General features: G+C 39.8%; 1 protein-coding gene across 2 annotated transcripts in view; it reads right to left on the bottom strand.

The window, feature by feature from the left end:
* Nucleotides 1–19,847, bottom strand: part of CLASP1 (cytoplasmic linker associated protein 1) — a 279,688-nt gene that overhangs the window by 66,763 nt on the left and 193,078 nt on the right. For both annotated transcript variants that reach the window (XM_080798123.1, XM_080798122.1), the window contains 3 exons: nucleotides 18,603–18,707; nucleotides 14,379–14,546; nucleotides 474–577 (listed from right to left, as the gene is read on the bottom strand). In XM_080798123.1, coding sequence (XP_080654249.1) covers nucleotides 474–577; nucleotides 14,379–14,546; nucleotides 18,603–18,707 — 377 coding nt within the window. The remainder of the gene's footprint in view (nucleotides 1–473; nucleotides 578–14,378; nucleotides 14,547–18,602; nucleotides 18,708–19,847) is intronic.

Raw genomic sequence — 19,847 nt, 5'->3', positions numbered from 1 at the left:
AGGTAAAATCGTATGGAACAACTAGTGTGGTCATGGAACCAACGTGAGATTTTCCAACCACAAACTCTGTTACATACTATTATAACAGTATGTTTAGGCTATGCCATCAGAGCCTGTAAAGCAAGAGAAGCAGGAGGATGAAAAAAGCAAACGCTGAAGAAAAAACATGGAGAAAAAGGAAAAAAATAAAAAAAAGGAGCCCAATGACATCAGAGAAGCCCAATGTCATCAAAACTTCCTTGATACTGAGGAGCAAGGAGAAAACACTTGACGTCACTATTTTTTGTAGGGCCAATTTTCACTTATGTACACAGATAGAAGTTTAAAGAGAAAGTGCTAACGATATCAATTTACCCAGTATTTCCACAATTTTATGGAGTGCCCAAGATGATTGAGTACCCTGATTTGGGAGGCGATTTTCTGTTAGGACAGAGAAACAGTCCAAGAGACTGTGTACACATTGTGACTCTTACCAAAGCATCAGCAACAGCAGCCTCAAGGTCTGTACTCGTGCTCAGAACTCGCATGGCATTCACAGAGCCAGGTCCTCTTCCTGCCTGGCCAAGCCCAAACCGGTCTATTTAAGAAAAACAAAACCGAAAGATATGTCACTTTAATTCAAATTTCCTCAGTTCTTTGCAAGGGCTCCTGCCTCTTCCCATCTATTGGACAGAGGCACTGGACAGTTTCTAGCCAATCTGAAGGACCCTTCACTTGCAGTTCTAACTGGATTTGGTTACCGGCGGCAGAGGTTAGCCTGTTCCACACTTAATACTATCGTGCCACAAAGCATCTGAACAACTGAACTGGCTCTTTAATGATGTTGTATTTTTGAAGTGTTGGGACATGGGAGAGTGAGGGGAACTTATAGAAGTGAGCTGGGCTGTGGGCTGTCTTCTAATCTAGTTAGTGCTCCCTCTGGAGGCAAGCGGCCCTGATGTTTGGTCAAACTAATTAGAAAGCTTCATGGTTTGACAACAGAGTTCTAATGCAACGTGTAATCAAAAGTTAAAATTTGTGGGGTGCCTGGGTGGCTCAGTGGGTTAAAGCCTCTGCCTTCGGCTCAGGTCATGATCCCAGGGTCCTGGGATCGAGCCCCACATCGGGCTCTCTGCTCAGCAGGGAGCCTGCTTCCTCCTCTCTCTCTCTCTGACTACCTCTCTGCCTACTTGTGATCTGTCAAATAAATAAATAAAATCTTAAAAAAAAAAAAAGTTAAAATTTGAAACAAACCTATTTGACTGATCTCTGCAAATTTTCATTCGTGTCAAGACTGTTTAACTGTCATTAGCTAAGCTCAATTTTTGGTACTTGTTTATGATGCCTGTGTCACCAAAGGTTATTTAAAAATCAGTTTATTAAAATTCTTCAATGAGCATCACAAAAAGGTAGCAACTTCACTGTAAAATACTAATCATTCAGATAACATCAGTATACATTTTTCCTGAGCCCTCAAAGGACTTTCAAATGATAGCCTAAACATGTAAACAAAATGGATGTGATCCAAAGAATCTAAAATAAATTTCATCAATTCAATTATTTTAAGCCTATTAAGGATCAAGGACAATGAAGACTAGCTTTTTAAAAGTTCCATATCATCAGGAGAGCAGCCTTCCTTAAGAAGAGCTGAGGTTAAAGCTATAACAGGACAAAGTTCATATAAATTATACTTCCTAAGTGTATCACAGTATTTACTGGCAAACATTTATTTAAAATGCTAATGTATTTTTTAAAACCTTTGAAGAAAAATGTTAAGATTAAAAAATGTTTTCTTTCAGTGAACAAATAAGACACTAGACCAAAAAAATAAATAAATAAAACAAAACCCAAAAAACAAAAAACTCTACTAGCCGTAGTCTCATAATGAAGCATTTACAATAAAAGGAAAGCTAAATCTGTTTTATGTGAATTGATCTTTCTTACAAACTGATATATTTAAAGCACTAGATATGTAGCAAAAGTTCTTTAGAAAACAAGGACTATAAAAGTGAGGTGCTACTTATTTTTAAAATGTCAGTTTCAAAAATTACACTTCCCAGCGCCACCGAAAGGGGAAAAAATTTAAACACTGCTAACCAAACGTTATACAGTCACAAATTTTTATAAAGAAACAAAAATTGTATGTTATACTATCCCCTTTTTTAATGCACTTGTTAGTCATACTGTATGCTGTCCTAGCCATTATGTTTAAAAGATGATTAAATGTGCCAGATAAACTAAGAGACCACAAAGCAATTATACCTAGATCTCTCCCTATATATATATTACATATATATATATATATATAACCAGTTGACACACAAAACAAGTGTAAATTTGAGATTTGCTGTGCATATGCTTTTATACATGATCTTTGCTCAAGCCTTTTTACCATTAAAAAAGGGTAGATAGTAAGGGATTTATGAGTAACAAAATGAAAATTCAGTTGTAAGCCATTTAGAAATTACCAGCATAAACTTAAATAAAAAGGAATCTTAAAAAATTTTTTAAAAAAAGTATATCTCATGCCAGCAATTCTTGCTCCAGGGATAATACTGATTTTTTCTGACAAAAAATTAAAACTGTAACAACAATGCAATTATTCTGTGCTTCCCAGAAGCATACAGCTCTGCCATACAGTGACTGCCGATCACTAGATATGTACCATAGATCATTTGAATTTCAAATCTGAAGGGGAAATGCTTGTCTGGATCTGAGCAAAGTTACAAGCTTTGTTTTCACCAGATCGAAGTCTGTTCTACACTTGTTGCTCTGATGTTATGATGAAGCTCCATTTCCCTAGAAATGGATATGTGTGACTGTGCCTTCAGCCTGGCTCCTAATTTTCAGGGGACTGTACTCATCAGAGTGTACATAATGAAAAGCAAAGCTCGCTTCGCTTAGAGGAAGATCGGAGAAAATAACTCCATGAATTGGTGACAGTTGTCCCCATTGACAGTCTGCCTTGCTCAGGTAAGAAAACTGTAGTTAGCATATAAAAATGATGTCAGTTAAATCCAGCAAACTGAAGCATTTCTGTATGCTTACTTTTTGCCCCAATGGCTAAGTGGGGGATTTTTGGTATCGTTAAAGCGGGCCGGGATGGAACACTTGGGGACCCTGAGCTGCGAAGACTGCCTGCCACCTGACCTGATCATCTGAATCGTGACCTTGTTTTTCCGTAAAAGTTTTAGGACACATATTTATACATATGAAATTAGGCATGCTAGGATTTGGAACATTTAGCAACTAAACAGTTCCTCCAAGTAAGTTAGAACCTAACACTAATAATTAACGCCACAAATCAACACTTTTTGGGAGCAAAGCCTTGGGAAATGAAAGACTCCGTTGGGTGACCTCCATCCCCTCTCTCCCCATAGGGACTTTCCAGGGCACCTATTTCGGGTGGCTATTCTCCTGAGGGGCGGAGTCAAAAGAGGCAAAGAAGCCCCTCCCCGTGTTTTTGTTTGTTTCGTTTTCACATAAACATGAACACTGGAGAGATGATGTTGTCAAACAGGCTATAAAGCATCTACGGCCTATTAACAGAAGCATAAACATTCAACAACTTAAAAAAATCAAAGCACGCTGGGGAAAACAAACATGAAGTGTGTACATGCCAAGTGCTAGCCGACACTGATGGAAACAAATGCTAAAATGGGTGTGAAACTGGAACATATGAAGAAGCCAAGGCATGCAGTTAGCACTTGTTCACCTGACTGCCCAACAGATTCAGCAGTGGAGAGGGCACTAGTGGACCTGGAATGACGTCGAGAGGCTGCAGGTAAAAGGAACGGCAACACCCACAGGATTAACACAGAAGTACCCAAGACAGGAAATGCCACAGTCCAAGGGGGACGCACGGACTGCTCCCAATGAGGCCATGTTTTCTCATGAAAGGAAATGATGCTGGAGATGAATGGAGAGCAAGTGCCAATCCCCGAACTCTACGGCAGTCTGCTGGCTCTCGCGGGGTTAGCACACACACAGGCATGACAAGGGCACTCTTTGCGGTGTTCCTTAGGCACCACCTGGGCTCAGACTCCAGGTTTATATTCACGCCACGAAGCCTCAATGAGCCGTTATGGAAATACTCAACATGAAGGACATCAGGAGTCACAGAGCACCGTCTATATACCGAGTGGCACAGCAGTAGAATGGACTGTTTACTCAGCTCACAGTATGCCTCATCAGTACGTGATGCATATGCAACCATGCACCAAAAACAAAAGCAGAGAAGGTCATCTTGTTATCTGAACAGAAATAGAATGAATCACGAGAAAGGGGCTCAACAGATGAAATTCTCTGTTCCCCCCAATTTCTGCTCTACTGTTCCATGAATATCCCAAGTGTCAACGAACTTACTGTTTAACTGCTAGAAATTTGGTTGTAACAGGTTTAAGGAGCTTCCTTGGCAAGGCAGTCACAGTACTCTGGTTATGAGCAACCGCCCTGTAATGCAGCTGGGGGCAAATGCCGGTTTGATTGCAACCAGCTGGAGGACCTGAGGCCAAGTGCTAAGTCTCTGTGTCTCAGCTTCCTCAGCTGGAAATGGTGCTGAAAATGGTACGTACCTCTTGGGAGCGGAGAGAGTTGCAAGAGATCAGACAAACAGCACCTAAAGCAGTGCCGGGCACTGAACAAATGGTGGGAGCAACCAGTGGTGGTGCTGCTGGTGCTGGCAGTGGCAGGGATGGTTACCAGTAAACTCCCATTTATATGTCTATGTTAAATATTACTTTATTAGCAAATATTCATCATACGCCCATTAATTCAGCAACCTGAGGAATTCTATGCTAAACTCCGTCCGCATATAGAGTTACTTTCAGAAGAACTGTAAAATATAGCTTGGTTCAAAACATGAATTTATTGAGCAGGGTGCCATGCAATATATGGCTTTTCCTTACCTCCGGAAAAAAACCCCCAAAACTGTTATGCTTATATTCATGACTCTGGAAAGAACAGGGTGGCTGTACCATAGAAAACTCACAAGGTTTCATAAAGCAATACCCAGCAGTGCTACTTTTCACACATGCTACTGGAGCGCAGTATCCTGTACATGTAAACACTTTCATTTTGTCATAAAATACCTGAACCTCAAACTCTTCAATATAAATTTTTTTAAAAGATTTTTATAAGGTAATCTCTATACCCAACATGGGGCTCAAACTCATGACCCTGAGATCAGGAGTCACATGTTCTACCACCAGCCAGGCGCCCCTATAATTTTAATTTTTTAAGCTCAGGTCACTTTATGAAAATGCACATATCTGTGGTATCAGTGGTATTAAACAGCAAAGGTAACCTGGTAGACAAGGACAAATTTTTACCAGCATGCAAAAGGAAAATTTCTAACTCCTCAAGATGCACAAAAATAACTGGTAATCTCTAAAACAGATATGAAATAATCACTTTCCTGACATAAGGAAGTTGGCAAAACACGTTTTAAGACTGAAGCATACCATTTACTGTACAATATTATCAGTACCATAGTAGTTTAAACTGAAAATAGCTTTTAAGCAATACTTATGATTCCTTATAAAGTTGTCCTCTGGTTCTGTTTCAACAGACTATTCTACAGTAAATCTGTCATGTAATGAGTCCTTTGTCATGTTCTCAAGTGAACACCCATCAGTGGAATCCAAGGTGGACCCATTTATGTCAAAGCCTGATTTACAGCAGAGCCCCTACTTTCACTTGAAAGCTGTCACCATAACCATATACATATTCATACCATGAAAATGGTCCAAAATAACTCTATAAAAATGCAAACCTAATACCAATATATAATCACCAAAATGTAATTATTTTCACACACCCCCCATTTCAAACTGAAGGCTGGCTATATAAATTGATCCAAAGGGACACTAACACAAAACCTCACTAATTTATAGAAGAGGTGGGAAACAATGATTAAAGTGAATGGGAAGAATGAGGAGACTTCACATCGTCTGAAGGGCACAGTGAGTTCCCTTGGGGACTGCCTTCGGGGACTCATCTATGAATTCCTAGGTCCTAACTCCAAACCTGGAAATCACGATTTAGAAACACTGCTGCACACTTTCTTTGTGCTTAAGCCTGGAGAGAAAGCATTTAATACATTTCAGAGGAGCAAATGAAAGACACTAAATCATCAAAACTTTCAAATGAGGCAGGGGAGCAGCCAAGCTTTGAAGTCAAACTGGATTCAAAACCTAGCTCCACCATCTAGCTGCGTGACCTTGAGAAAGTGGCTTATTCTCCGTAAGACTCTGTTCTGTCATCCGTAAACAAGGGTGACAGTAACACCTGTCCTGGAGGGTGAACAGGAGCCACAGGGGCTGCGCCTGCTCACGGTGGTGCCGGAATGTAGAAGTACTTGCTCTTCTTCTCACTGGATACAAGTTTTATGGACAGACTGAATCCAAGGAGGCAAAGGGGGCATGGCATAAAAATTCAGCTGGGAAGTCATTAACCATGGCTCTGACCACAGCAGAAGACATGTGCCAATGGTAGTTTGTTAGAAAGAGGAGATATCTGCATCCACATCTTCTGCCCTGGTAAGAATGACTGTACATTTCACCATTCTGGGCTGTCATCAGGAAAGATCCGTATGCAGATCCATTTTTCCAAAGAAAGTGAAAATCAGACTAGATCACTCAAGTACTCAGGGTTCAGTGAGGAGCTCAAGAATTCAGCACACCTTGCCTGGTCCACTGACCACATGCTGGATTACAAAGGCTGCCTCCATGGACAATTCCATGGACAGTAACAAAAATACCAGTACATATACGAAATAAAAACCCAGAACTGCCTAAGAGACCAGATAACCAATAAATAGACTGAATCGTTCACTTATAGAACAGCTTGTTTAGAAGGCCAAATAGTCAGCAAGGACGCAGAGATATACAGCCTTAACTTAAAAGGAAAAATCACTAGTTCATTTGGGGGAAAAAAAAACCCATCATGGTTGCCCCTGATTTGAGAATTCTCTTCTGATGCTTTCAGATCGCTGTGGAATAGCTGATGTGTACGAGCTAAGGCGCCCCACTCGGGATCTCATGGTCATCAGGTAGACTAATCTCACTAAGTCAAGGGACCCATCTGGCATGGCTTTCACTGCATACAGGACAGCAGGTCATAAGGATGTCTATCTAGATTTTGATTATTGACACTGATGGGATAAAAGGATATTAGAAAGAAGTATATGACATTAGGAGCAGAGAGAGGCAACTATTAAGACTGTGTGTTTCTGATCTATCATCCACAGTGCCATTTTCATATCTGAAAGACCAGTTACATAATTAAAGTCGAAGTAACAGACTGCTGCAGAGTATAATTCCACAGAACAGCTTCAGGCCTACGCCTAACATTCTAAAATGATTTCTACCTGCCACGCTTATCAAAAGGAAAATACACAGTTCTACAGCAATTAATATGGCAAAGAACTGAAATATAATTACTGGAGAATACACAGTATTTTTTTTGTGAAAGTGTGTGTTTTTCCTAGAGGTTTCTAGGGATTAATAATTTGCACTAAGAGGCATATGTCCATTTTAGACTATTCAAACTAAGAAGAAAAGGCAAACACGATATTCCATAAAGGAAACAGGTTTCCCAGTCAGTTTTTCTCAAATCCTAAAAACTGAAAATACAAACTCTGGCTGTTAGACAGACTAAGGTTGGTGGATAAGCAGCCCCAGAGGGCACCTGGCTAGTGACCTGAGACACGGTACTAATACCACTTTATGGCAACCAAATACTGTAAATTTCTGTCCTGGGAGGGCATTGGGTCACAGCCTCGCAATAGCCTAGTGAGCCCAGGAAGAATGAAAATATCTGATCAGTTAACAGTAAGCATGGTAAAGTGCATTGTGCTGCACACGTAAGCAGTTTTTCAAAAAAGCTACTTTGGGCTTGCATTAGGAGGAAGCATTGAAATGACCCACTTAACAAGAAAGCATAGCCAATACCTTCATCCATGCAGCTTTTTAATGTTATCACCCCTCAACTGAGCATATTTCATTTCATAGACATTATTGCAATTTTATTTTTCTCCACATTTGAACTGAATCACGTAGGGCCTGACCTCAGGTACAATTAAAAACAAATTGCTGAAATTCAATGGCAAAAGACACACTTTGGATTCGCTCTACTTTTAAGAAGCAATTCACTTTCACTGAGCATCCGCTTATATTAGAAGTGACCACGCAGATGGGCTTCCCAGCCAGCCAAGTGGTCACAAATGGCACACAGAGTGAAGTGGTGTTTTTTTTCCTCCAATATATAAAAACTGGAAATGGCCAAACTTGAAGCATGCAGAAGGGGAAGGGGACAACAGAGGGTAACTAAGGAAGAGGAAAGAGAGAAGAAAGGATCACAAGGACAGTAGAGGAGGGAGAGCAGGTCATTCCACCTGGCAGTGTGTGGGAAAGCATTTGGAGCAGGGCAGGGAACTCTGCTCCGAGAGCCAGCGCCTACGGGTACTCACCGAGTGGAGGAAAGCCCCGAGCGGGGCTCGTATCGCGGCTGCTCTCACAGCTGGTATTACGGCTGCACCCCTGACTCATGCTGGGTCGAGGGATACGGCTGCTCCGTGCTAGTGTGCAGCATGAGGGTTTCAGAGAAGGTGAAGAAGTTTAATGAAGACAGAGAAACTCACAAAACGTCAGTCACATTCTGTTAACGTAATCATGACATTGTCCGCGCTGGGGTTGGGGATAGGGTGGTCATCATGATGGCTCTCCCTGCCGTGGCCTCACTGACCGGCTTGCTGACAACTGCAAAGGGCCTGCATAAAAACTCGATTACGCTCAAGGTCTCGGAAAGCTGTGCATTTTTGTATGGAGGTGAAATAACACCTAAATGTAAGAAATGAAAAGAAAGCTTTCCAAAGAGCAAACTGGCACCGGGAAATCCAAGATCCAACTTTTTAAAGAAAATGATCAGTTTTTATGGCTTTAGCAAACTGGCTCGACAAGATGATAAAAGACTAAAGCCATTTTCATACACTCTGTGTTAGATAATTTATTTTGGGTTAAAACAGAATAAAGGCCCTAGTCCCTGAACTCCATAAACTTACCTAGTTAAAAGAAAGAGGGTTCACTTCTCTCAGCCTGGGCTTCTTTAAAAGAGAAGTTCTAAGGACTGACACAGCTGGGAAACCTGCCTACTTCAAGTAAGCATCTACATGTCTCAAACATACTTAATTATCTAAACCAATAGAGAATAGAGAGCTGGGATGGCTACCCCTTTATTTACTGGTCCCAACATTTCATTCCTGCTTTTTCTGTGTAAATCCAAACAGATCTGCCCGTGGTCCCTACTCGAGCACCTTCACTTACACAGCCTTAACCATGAGTCTATCCATGGTATGTGGACTGACAATTCCCAATATTCATGTTAAAAGAGCCCTCTGCTGACCTAAGATGGCCAATTACCATAGGATTATCCACTGGTAATTTTGTTATGCTCGTGTTACAAAATACTGAGAAGACAGAGTCACATGAATAGTTTAAGGTCTAACATAACTTGGCCATAAAGCTCAGGAAAGACCATGATTCTTTTGTTTTCTACTTTAATCTGAAGAAACAAAGACACAGTAATGGCAAAATACTCGGAAATGACTCTGCATACTGACTAGGCGTAGTCACCTCTGTAACAGCTGGTGGGACAATAAATATGTCCGTCTTGCGTGGACCTACTCATTCTGGACCACAAAGAAATGTCCTCCCTGAACATCCTGGAAAAAATACACTAGAGTCACTGATGTAAAACCAACCGTGTTTACTATATTGTAGTGAGCGGAGCCTATCACTTCAGCACCAATGTGGATTTGTAGCATGACCAAATTGTAACAAAAATGACTTCCAAACTGGGATCACGGAACTCCCTGATGGAGAAGAATATGGAAGTGAGAATCCAAACCAACTTCCTCCTGTGGTCTCTACTCAGTGCTAGGGTTACATCAGACCCCATAGTTACTTAAGAGATGCCCAAATGCTTAGGTCTGCACTGACAAGCAAGGAAAAAATCAAGCAGAGGAACGCAATGTGAGCAATCTGTCAAAACGAGGCTTTGCTTGGGATTGTCGGAGTAATTCCTAAATTCGCCTTCATTTGCCACATGACATGGAGGCACTGGGTTTCTGCTCCCAACTAGCCATGATGATATAATCAGCAATTCTTGATAATAATTCTGAACAGCTCCTATGATGAGGGCAAATGCACAGGGGCTAAGTTAAAAAACCCTTAAAAAACTAGGGAGCATCCACTGACACCAATATATGAGAACGTACCTAGAACCTACCAAGTAATGCGGCTTATCCCTAGAGGATCAATACTACAGCTAATCTGTGAACTGACCGCACTAACTCACTGGTCCAGCCATGCTGCCTCTCCTGTCTTAGCCTCCCCTTAGGAAGGTTCCAAGGAAGAGTCCCATCATTTAAATGAGAAGAATACTGTGAGATGTGGTACACATGTGAGTACCTCTGAGTTCCTTGCTGAAAGGCAGACATGAAAATCTTACCTTATTTCACTACCCGCTCTGAAACAAACAAAGGGAAATAAAGACAGTCCTGGTAAGCGTTTCACACAGGCACGTGCTTAATTTGAGCATTTCCTGAAGTTCTTGCCTGATCCCTTCTGACTGTTACCCTGCTTCCACTCCCTCCCTTGGAAGGCAGCTATGCTCACCACTATACCACCAATGCTGCACCCACTCCCTCCCTTAAATAATACACATGCTACAGCAATGGGCAATCTCTGCTCTCTCTCGCTGAGCCTGCTTTGTGAAGACAAGAGCATGAAAAGGGATAAGCGGACATGATCTGAAACAACAACATGCATAATTCTTAACAAGATTTACCCTCCTCAGTATTTCAGCCAGAGAAAGTGTATTCTCCCCTTCGTGCCAACTGGCTTCCTTAACAAAGGCTAGTAGTAACATACATAGAAAGAATTCTGTTTACGAATTTGTAAACATCTGCCCACGGTTGCCCCACACCACGTTAAGGGACATCTAGTGGTGACAGCAACTATTCAAATGCTGAGTAATTTAAAACATGAGAAGAGTAATGGCCACTTCTAATAGCACTTCCAAAGACCACTCCTCAAGGAGGATTTTAAGTACATCAATCTATGATTTTTATAAAGACTAATGAATTAGATGGTCAAAGCTAAAAAAACAATATATCAAATCAGACTCTTTATGTATTTTCAAAACTGTTCTGTATGAGAATATATAATGTGAAGGCATAACAGAAGAGGAAGAGACGATGAAGATGTGCTTGCTGTTTGAACTTTCTGAAAAGAGTATTCTTCAGGGATTCTGAAGTCCTGTGCTCATAGGAAAGGCTGGGAAGCCTTCAAAACCCATCTGATTGGCTTTCACTTCTTGAGAGACACTCTACTTTTACAGTGTTTTGGGTGTAAACCCGACTTTTACCTTTTTAGAAGGGATGGATCCTAAACCAGAACTCACATCAAAAGCAAAAGTACAAGAGGAATAAGGAGCACCACCATGAAATGTCTCTACAGTCTGGACATTTCCATGTTGTGGTCTTGCACACAGTAGTCTAATTTAACAGGCGACACTGATTACCCTTAATTTTTGCTTCTTTCAAAATATTTTAACCAGAAAATCTGAAAACATCGTAAATGCATATCCACAGGATGTAAGCTGCCCAAAATAAAAATATTTTTATACCCTTTCTAAGAGATGAGTGGAAGAAGGAAACTAAAGGCAAACTTCCAAAATGTAACTGCTATAGACAGTAGCTATTGATAGGACTTTATTATTCATCAAAAACAGAATAAAACCCCCAAATGACATAATTTACAATCTAGTCTATGCGGTTGAACAGTTTATGAAGGGATAAACTGCCAAGAAAAAAAGAGAGTAGCAGTGTTCTATTTTGTTTCTTGGTTATTCAACAGGAATTATATCCTTTTTTGCTTAAGAAACCTTAAATGTTAAAGAAGAAGAGCTCTGGTGTCATTTTTATCACAGATGAGGCATAGCTGAACCAAATATAATTTGCATTATTAATTCTCAGTGCAAATTTCAAGCCTAGCTTAGCAATGATTAAAACTATTAATTGGTTTGGGACAAAAGAAAATATTCTTAAAAGACACTTACCCCTTTTCCGAATATTTATATTTAAAGTTGCTATATAATGAACTTAATGTTCATAGACACGCAGGCATATACCAGTATCTACTGAATGATCACAACAAGGGGCAATCTACTGCTGGAGACACTGTAACACCAGACACCCCATAAAATAGAATCTCTCAGCAGTACTATAGGAAGAAGCGGAAAGATGCACTGGATTCATTTATCTATCTTTGTAGCTGTGTGTATTCTCACTATGTGCAGAAATTTAAATAAAATACCTTCTTTAAACAGAATTATATATATGACCTCAAAGCTTAAACATAACTAATCCCCTCTTAATAAGCACCAAAGAAATAAGTTTGCCCAAAATACTGTCTCAAATAAGAACTCTCTGGAAGAGAATAGGTTCCTATTTAGTTCTTACTGATGGACGGTATTTCATAGGACCTTGTAAAGGCTTAATAAATGCTATCTTTTCAACTATCCACAGCACAAACTTCCTAGTTAAAACCATGGAATACAAGGTCCTAGAGTTATGTTAGGCAACCTAGGGCAGTTCCATTCCCAATTTCAAGAAAAAGGTAAAAAAAGGCAACTTTAATAATATAAAAAGCCAAATCCCCAAAAATAAAGTATTTTTAAAAGTATGATACTAATCTGGATTGCTAAGATATATCCTATACATTTAGCTAACTACCAAAAAGGGACAGCCAAAACCTCATGACTAAATATGAAATCAAATGCATTTTCCAGACGAAACTAGATCCAAACATACATATGTTACAGCCTCAAATCTGAAATTTAGATATTCTAGTCATGCCACTTTCCCTGGTGTATCCACGTAACTTGTTATTGCTGGATCCAAATAACTTGTCAGCTCAGGGACCATGCTATGTAATGCCAACAGAAAGCTGGGATCATGTAGAAATTTCTCACTTGCTTTGGAAATGTTAGTCAAACCAACTCCTATCCACTCTACCTCTTAAATATGTCCCCCATCCCCGACTTCTCAGAGCTCAGGTGGCCTTCAAGGACTTTTAGAAGCAGCACCCTCCCAGTCCCACTGCCCTCCTCTCCCACCTAACCCTGACAAACTTCCTTTGCTGCAGCTAAATGAATTACCTGTGGTTCCCAGAGCCCATTATGCTCCCTCCCCTGACTGTTTCTGAACACACTCCTCTGTGCCCTGGAACACCTTTCCCCTCATCTCCCTTCCCTGCCTAATCCTGCCTTACACGTCATCAAAAATGGACCTCTTCTGGCAAGGCTCTCCTCTCCCAGTTCTTCCAGATTTCTCTCTTGGGCAGACTGTATGGTGTAGGCAAGGGCCCTAAGATACTCCTTTCCTATGGTCCCAGAGCACTGTGTCACAGTATCTGTCAGACTATCTTACATTTCCACCCCTTAGACCACAAGCTCTTTGAAAATCAGAAGCTATTAACTGTTTTGTCTTCCAATCCTAAGGCTTAACAAAGTGCCTGTGCATCACAAGAAACAACAGTAAAGCTGTTGATGAGATAAATAAATGAGAAAGAAAAGCCAACAGGACTTATAAATACAGTTGTACTCTGATTTCACATTAATAGATTTTACCCTTAGAAAACAGTAAAAGTATAAGAAAGAGTATGAACATAGATTTCTTATAATATATTACAAAAGATACCTTTTATATTAAAAAGATTATATATAAATTAGATTTGAAGAGAGTAAGCTGCTGAGAGTAATTTAGGTAATCCTACATGCTGTCACAAAGAAACTAAACACTACAACACAAAAATATTATATATTTGGTTTTCATTTGTTTCTAGTTCTCATGTTTGAAGTATCTATACACATTCTTTGACTGTAAGTTCCACCAATTAGGTTAGAGAAGTTCAAAATCAAAATATACATGGACCCTACAAATTGCTTTTGCAAGCATATACAGATTAATGGCTACTTAGTGCTAGTGCATGAAAGAAAGAGGAAAGGCAACACTGCTCCTAATTGTGAAGAAGACAATCCTGCCCATTCCCCCAGTTCTAACATTTTGTTAAGTGGCTCTAAAACACCAAAGCCCATGGTGACATAATTCTTTTCCATCAGTCTGAATGGTGAGGCCCATGTATTTTTCAGTTGTAATTCAAACCTGAACATGCCATAATCCGTAAAAAGCACAAATCAGAGTGTCTTTTTATCAAAGGCAAAGTGACATCCTCAGTTCAAAAACAGATCTCTATTTCCAACATTAGACAAAGTCATTACAATAAAAATTATGACCAAGTTGGGAATGATGTTTTGAGGTCTTCAAGAATCCTTACCTAATCCTATTCGGTTTGGACTTGTTTCTCGGCTACATCCCTGACTCCTGGGAATCTTGCTTCGTTTTTCTGAAGAGGGGGTCACCGGTGGGCCTCTTGAGGAACCCCCAGCAAGGCCACCATAACCACTTCCCAACAATTTCCCTGGGGAACTTGACCGGCTGCCAGCTAAAAATGAAACAAAACAAAACTGAAGAATGGCTGTATATCAGGGAATAATCTATAACAATTTCAGAAGTCAGTAAGCACATTAATTTGGCTGAAATACTTTTATATTAAAATGGCTTTTTTGTTGGTGGTAGTACTATTTTCTTTTAAATAGAGCATAAGAAAACATCAAATATAAAAGAATGTTCAAACAAAGAATTATTACAGGTAGAATTCTACAAAAATGACAGTAAAATTTCTGACTCAAAGAGCAGGCTGACTACAAACAGCTCCCTGTTCCACAGCAAATTTCTACAAATAGTCACAAAGGTGTTTATTGTTTTGTATTTTTATTCTTTAAGAGTTGGTATGTGAAAAATTTTAAGTGTAACCACTGGAAAAAGAGAATTCTAACAGAAGTTTCTTAAACATTAGTGGAAGAAAACAGATCCAAAAACATCCCATTAATTTAACAAATGGGAGAAAAGGAGGCAAGAAGATAACTAGAAACATGGTAAATAAAAATCACAAAATAAAATGGTAGGAATAAACTCAAACATAATCATAATAAATGTGGCTGGATTAAATTCATCTATTAAAAGATCCTTGGATTGGCTTTTCAAAAAATGAAATTCAACTGAATGTCGTTTATAAACAATATACCTAAATACATAACATAAACATACCTAATACAAAACAATAAAACAGAATGAAACAGCATTAAACAAAGGACAAAGGATATCTCATGTTAATGAAAGAATCACTGTCAATGAAGACGTAACAACCATGAACCTTTATGTTCCAAGTAACAGAGCCTTGAAATACAAAACATAAAATTGATAAAAATATAGGAAGATATTCAGAAGGCCATAATTATTAAGACACTTCTAAGAAAAATAACAACTAATGAATAACTAACATACCTCTCTGAAATTGACAGAGCAGTCAAAATTATACAGATATGTATAAACACACGTCCTACATACACACATGTACAACAAACAGAAGAAATTCTTTTCACTTTTCCACACATATTACAAAAACCAACTGTGTACTAATCTTCAAAGGAAATCTCAGAAATCTATAAAAGTAGAAAATTATATAGACCACATGCCCTGAGATGTATACAAGAGAATTAGAAATTATAAATAAATCATATAGTCAGTAATTTTTATAAATGACTAAGTGGCTGGATAGCTATATAACCATTACTCATGAGACAACATTTTTTTCTTAAAGAAAACAGCAAAATTTTAAAGATCACATCAATACACCAAAATGGCAGTCATCTACTTAGACCACTCTCCTGAAGTAGAGAAGGCAACAAAATTCTCAAACATAAAATGCATGTTATTATGTACCAGAATAGAATGAACCAGGGATACAAACCCTTAAAATAACACTTAACCTGGAAACACACACACACACTTCCATCATTCAAATGAATCATTAAGAATTAGGACTTTATAATGACAGCTACAATTCAAAGTGAAATTCATTATAAATTCATAATAAAAATCAGTGGTACACATCACCATGAAAAAGAACCGGTCTTAGGATTTATTAATCTTGCCCATAAACTTTGGGCACCCAAAGTTTACAAAGTTTTACACCACCTGTGTAAAAGGAGAAAAGAAATCCATTCCAAACTCTAGAATTTGAACATACAGAAAAAATGCAGAAAGATTAACTAAGCTCATAATAAACACAGAAATTAATATTGTGCAAGGAACATGGGACATGGGGGGGCAGGGAGGAGAACTCCAAAAAAAAAAAAAGGCAAGAAAAGAAACAGCTTACCACCAGCAGGATTAGCAGATCTGGATCCTTGATTATGAGAGCAGACCAAAGGACAGGCAAAAAGTGGATTAAAAGACAATAGCACAATACAGAAGGTCAGCATGCAACACAACACAAATGTCTTTGTTCACAAACACATTAGCAAAATAGCTTTTTCTTCTAGGTCTTTTTCCTCCTAGTCTACTTTTGTACTTATGCTTATCATATTCATATCATACTCTATCAGCATTTATTTCAGGTCTGTTCATGAAACGCTTAGGAACTTGCAATGTGCCAGGCCTGGGGCCAGGTGGAGGAGATGCAGAGAAGACAAGTGTCTTGGCCTTCAGCAGCTCATCTCTTCTCTAGCTTTGAGCAAGTGAAGAGAAGTGACTGCAGCCTACTCGTTCATGCACCTCTACCACCTTAACTAGCACTTCGCACAGAGCAAGTGCTCGATAAACATCATGAATTTAAAGAAACTGCTACTAAGTAGTTTCACCTAAATGTCCTATGCCAAATCCTCAAACGTTTAAATATTAATCTTCACATATTTGAATCCTCAAACATTAAAAATATGCTGTTAAGGGCCCCAAGTCCAATGTTAATGAAATCTACTTAATATTATACCAGGACTACAAACGCTAGTGTATCTATCTACATTTGTAAAACATAAAAATGTGCTCATTTTTACTTCGTATTAAAATCATTTTTTAAACACTTAATTTATATGCCTAAGTTTGAGGTCCAGTCTTGATTGTTTGCTGGTGTTGTCTCCCTTCCTGTGAGTGGAATTTAGCGAGTAAAGTGAAACTGAAGACTTTTAAAGTGGAGCCCCAAGCCCGGGTGCAGGATTTCTACAGGCCTGAAGGGGTAATGCTCCCTCCTCGCCCTCACCCCCACTACAGAAGCCAGTAGTCTTCACCACCTCAGACGCAGAGGAGCCAGGCTAGTGGCAAGAACCCCTGCAGAGGCCAATGCCAGTGAACAGCAGACAGAAAGAAATGTAAAGTACTGTTCAACCCTCCCTCTCCAAGAAAGGAACTAACACGGCACAGCTAAAATCTAGACATTTTTTATTAAACTTAATTTTAACATACTAACCCATATTTTGAGTTTTGAACATTTTTGTCAAGAAAACTTTCTCTGCGGGAAGACCTGACTCAAATTTATGAGGTCATGACAGAATGTTCTATCCATCTGAGACTCCAGGCATCACTAGGGTTCAAAAGAATAACCAGAGCCGGCATGCTGTTCTCAAGGTAGAAGCTGCTGGGCTACGCACGGATGCACAACCTACGCTATGTTGTATACACCTGTGTGATGCCCCAGAAGCCTGCGCTTCTGCATCAGACAAGCCCAGCAGCAGTGGATCACCAGCGTCACACGTTCTTTTCAGAAAGGCATTACACTTGTTTAACATGAGGTCTGGAGTTACCAGAGGGACAGGGGAGAGTATCTGAATTCACAAGGATCTGAAAAAGGCATTCTAAAAACTAAGGTGCACCTAAGGTTTGGCCACAGACTCTCTACATGAGCCAGGCAGCTCCCGGGGCCACAAAAGAGGTGGACACATATGGGCTGGGGAGCAACCCTGTGCAGCTCCCATGGAAGGGGAGCCTTCCCCCACCACATGCAGCTCTATGCACACAGAGGGAGTGGGGGACTCAAAGGCACGTGTGGCTGAGAGGTGAGACACCAGGGTGCTCCTAAGAGCGATGTGAACACACCCCTTCCATCTGTGGCTGCTTTCATGGCTGATGCTAACAAGCCAAGTGACTCGACATGTACAGACAAGCAGTAATGGAAGCGAGAGCAGCGGGGCAAAGCAGGAGCCCACACTGGCAGGAAGAAGAGAGCAGGCTGCAAATGTTAGAACACAGGGTTAACGAGGAGAGCTTTTAATGGATTTGCTTATTATCACTGAAAGAGAACTCCACGTTAAAATAATCTCCAGGTACTGCTCTTAAATTACATCAGAGGGAGTCCTTATCAACAGTAAAATGGGTCACAGCCCAGGTAGGTCTCAATTTGAGATGCTTGAGGAAAGGGAGAGAAGCCACATTTTAATATTTAATGCTTAATAATAGAAAATTTAAACTCCTGGCCAGGAGACAAAAACACCCTGGAACAGTCCATGCTGTAAGCTTACCCACAAACATCAAGACTATTCACGGCAGCTTAGAGCCACACAAATACTTCTCCCCTGAAGTACTGAAAATACTACCAATTCTTCAACTGTAGAGTGGGCTGCTGAACAAAACTGAGATAACAGAGAGTATAAAATATACTTCTTACGCTGGGACTGTGAAACCACTTTGGCGCGACTGCGGCCTCGATTGTCAGGTGTGGTGGCGACATTGGTGGCACTCCCGGAGCTCTGCCGTCTCGTGCGGATCCGACCTGGAAGATGCAGCAAAAATGGGGTTTCCATCATGTTTTTAGTAGGTGTGACCGACTCAAGAGAACCACCCACACCATGAACAAGTGGCACTGAATGGGCCACCCGCTGGGGTGTGGGTCTTCCTCATGGGCCGTCCTGACCCACTTCCCTGTGGGCACACGCATGCGCATCTCGTCCGTGCACCCAAGTTCTACAGCTAGGTTAGCAACTTCTGAGAGTCATGAACCTGGAAGGTGCTTCTGTTACAAAGGTTCTAGCATATTATATTTTCTGATGAGGAGGTGATACCTATTAGAGGATTTTTTTTCACATTAAACTCTTTTTTATTACCTACAAATCTGTCAAATTTCCAAAGGCAGAAAATATTAGCTATCATCTTATGAAAAATACTACAGAAAAAAAGAGTAAATACAAAATAAAGCAAAATAAAATAAAATAAAACACAACAAAAAAACAAAAAAAACCAAACCCTTAACTCAGCAATTAAACAAAAGCTAGAGCACCCTGGAGAATAAATGTGTTTTGATATGCAGCATTAAATTTCTATTTTAAAGCATGTATGCCAACAAGTTCCTAAGCTGCAAAAGATGAAGACAGCATCAGTATTAAAGGAGTAGCAAGAGAAACAACGACCTAAAAATAATGCAATGTCACAGGCGTTTAAAGAATTTGTCATTGTAAGTAAAGCAACCTGTTAACTCCCATTATTAAACCATGAAACCACAAAACAAAAGTGAACTCAGAAATGCAAAATCATTGATAATCAGACTGGTATGGTTAGAGATTAAACTTTTTAAAATTCAGGGCTTCTTTGGTTTTGGGTGGGCACAAAACGCCTCTCCTGCCATACTTTAGTCAGAACAATCTGATAGGGAAAACACAAACCAACGGAACTCACATTGGCATCTTACATTGCTCAAAACCACTTCTACCTCATCATTTAAGAAAGCTTACAGAAAAAGAATACAGGAAAACAAATCCTAAGGCTTGAAAAGGGTTCAAGAAAGGGAGGTAAGGAGCAATAAAAGCATTGCATTAAGAAAAAAAAAATTAAAACTAGAAAGAATCAATAACTTTTTTTTTTTAAGATTTTATTTCTTTATTTGACAGAGAGATCACAAGTAGGCAGAGAGGCAGGC

Source organism: Martes martes (assembly GCF_963455335.1).
Source record: "Martes martes genome assembly, chromosome: 3".
NCBI classification, from domain to species: Eukaryota; Metazoa; Chordata; class Mammalia; order Carnivora; family Mustelidae; genus Martes; species Martes martes.
The sequence above is the reverse complement of the archived record's forward strand: the minus strand, read 5'-3'. Positions and strand labels throughout refer to the sequence as shown.